The 2,554-nt window shown below is 65.8% G+C and overlaps 1 protein-coding gene across 1 annotated transcript in view; it reads right to left on the bottom strand.

The window, feature by feature from the left end:
• Positions 1–2,084: 2,084 nt before the first annotated feature.
• Positions 2,085–2,554, bottom strand: part of MNEG_14996 (hypothetical protein) — a gene marked incomplete at both ends in the record, with an annotated part of 2,164 nt that continues 1,694 nt past the window's right edge. The window contains one exon of the mRNA XM_014036533.1: positions 2,085–2,400. Within this exon, the coding sequence (XP_013891987.1) occupies positions 2,085–2,400 (316 nt within the window). The remainder of the gene's footprint in view (positions 2,401–2,554) is intronic.

Raw genomic sequence — 2,554 nt, 5'->3', positions numbered from 1 at the left:
CCCCCGGGCAGGTCCTGGATGTGGGATCGTCCACGGCAGCAGTGCCCTGGCGCGCGTCCGCCACAACCTGCAGCCGCGGATCCTCGACGCCCCGCTGCCAGGCGTGGGGGGGGGGCTGCCGGGCTGGGCCAAGCGCGCGGTCGCCTCCCAGCTCATCATGGCGGCGGAGTTGACGTTCGAGGTGAGGGGGTGCGGGCTGGTCATGAGGGTTGCAATTTGTGGGTGGCGGGACTCCAGTCGTGTGGATGCATGTGGCAGTCGTACACAAGGGGCGGGCAGCGGAGATGGTTGTCAGTTGGGGGAGGGGGCCGGCGGAGTGCGGCGACCTGAGAGTAAAGGGAGGGCCGCCTGTGTGGGGCTGGGCCGGTGGAGGTGAGGAGAGCAGGCGGCCGCGGCTGCTCACTGCCGATCGCGAAGCGGGCGCGCCAACCAATGGGGGCGCGCTGGGTCCCGCTGCGCTGCGCTGGGCTGTGCTGCGGTGGACTGCGCGGTGGTGGACTGATCATATGATGCCCTGGCTCGCCCCCTTCCGCGCAAATCTGTTACGCGTCCGTCGCCATCCTAATCTGATCTGCCGCGCGTCAGTCGCAAGGAGCCGTCAGAAGGATGTGACTGCACTGCTTTGCGCTGACACTTGACCACCAGCCTCTGCGCATCCGCGACTCGCCGCGTCAGACTCGGCTACGTGCACGGATGACGCGTGGCCCGGCCGCTGGTGCTTGCCTATGCTCCCACGCTTGGCCATGCCTGCAGAATGACAGGCGCTGGACCTCTCGCACTGGGTGTGGGCTGCTGGGGCGAGTGAGGGATGCATGTCGTGCGTGTTGGAGCTTTTACATGTAGGAAGCCGACTACGAATTCATGATACATTCATTTGGTTGCAAAGACCGTTCAACGTGCAGGGGCCCGTGCAGGCGTCGGACGAGCGAGCGCTCAGGCGCGCGCCTGCGGCCCGCCACGTCGTGCATGCGGCACACGCAGGGGCCGGGAGATGGTGGGCAATTCATTCATTGATTAACAACGTCCTAACAGCGCCCCAACTGGCGGCGAACAGCTCACCACACCCCCGCCGCGGGGGCCAGCTGCTGCCTTGGTCGACCGTGGAGGGGTTGAAAGGGGCGCCGCACAGCCGAGCGAAAAACAACACCCGCGCGGCGGGGCGACTGCGGCGTGCGCGGGCGCACGACAGGGGGCGATGCTGAAGGCTAAGGACGTTTCTGACTGCTTTTGGGGCTTTCATCGACGCTGGCGCGCATGGCGTGCACCGGTTTTCAACGGTTTCGGCAATTCAAACATGCATATAATCAATAGGGGCGCATAATCGCATTTCAATATCAATGGAGCACTCCGCTCTCAAAAGCCCGACTGCGCGCAGCGAAGGAGGATGGGGAGTTTGGGGTCCTCCCATTTCCGACGCGCCAGCCTTTCCAGGCACTTCCCCGTTGCGGCCGCGGGCTGCAGACCGCGAACAAATCTGATAATGGGTTGAGTGCGATCACCAGGATGGATGGCGCTGGTGCGGCGCGGTGCTCCGGCGCGTTTGCGTAAGCATGCCTGTCGAGGGGCGCACGTGATGGCGCGGGAAATGATTCACGGATTAAGGCCACGGCGGCGAGGGCGGGCCGGCGGCGCTGGGTGGACCGCCGGACACACGCGCGGGCCGTTCGTTTCATTTCAAAGAAAGCAGTTTTTCAACAGATCTGAGTACATCTCCGGTTGTGTGCAAATGGATCCGTGATGCGCAAGGTGCGTGAGGCAGGTTCATACATCAATTGCAGTGGCTCGTGCTTCCTGTCAAGGGAGGGGCCGCCCCCAGCGGCCTCTCTCAGGGCTCCTCGGGGCAGTGGAGGCGAGGGCCCACGTAATGCTCTGGGGGCCGCAGTGCTGCGTACTGTGTGGCCAAAACTCTGATCGAAGCCCGAGGGGGATGCGTCAGGCGTCGAGGCCGTCCCACTGCCAAAAGATAGCATGAGGGGTTGCGATAGGGGGGGGGGCGCTACGGCAGTGTTTCTAGTGGGGAGGCGCCTCCGCATGGCCGCAGTTTTGCCCGAAAACGCGAAGGTTGAAGATCGGTCGGCCCTGTTTCAGAACCACCCCGTCACGCCGTTGCGGTTGCTGCCGTCGTCCGAGCCGGACCCGGCGGCGAACGGCGTCGTGAGCACGTACGCGCCAACAGGCGGCGCCTCGCTGCTGCCGAGTGCGTGGACGCGGTTCTGGGTCAGCTCGGTCCCGCGGCCGGCGCCGCAGACGTGCGGGTGCACGTGCAGCGCGATGTCGGGCGCAGCCGGCGCCGACGCGGAGCCGCGGGGGTCTTCGAAGCAGGAGGCCGCGCCCGCGCTGTCCGCGGCGGCGGCGGCGTGCAGGGTCTCGAGGCGCGCCACTACGTCCCTAAAGGAGGGCCTGCGGCACCGCGCCACACCGGCAGGGGTTCGCGGTCCGTGAGGTGCGTGTGTGTGTGTGCGTGTGTGTAAGCGTGTGTGTCTGGGTGAGTGGGTGGGTGTGCGTGTGTGTGCGTGTGTGTGTGCGTGTGTGTGTGCGTGTGTGTGTGTGTGTG

Source organism: Monoraphidium neglectum (assembly GCF_000611645.1).
Source record: "Monoraphidium neglectum strain SAG 48.87 unplaced genomic scaffold scaffold04941, whole genome shotgun sequence".
Classification (NCBI taxonomy): Eukaryota; Viridiplantae; Chlorophyta; class Chlorophyceae; order Sphaeropleales; family Selenastraceae; genus Monoraphidium; species Monoraphidium neglectum.
Note: the sequence above shows the minus strand (reverse complement) of the source record. Positions and strands in the feature narration are given on the sequence as shown.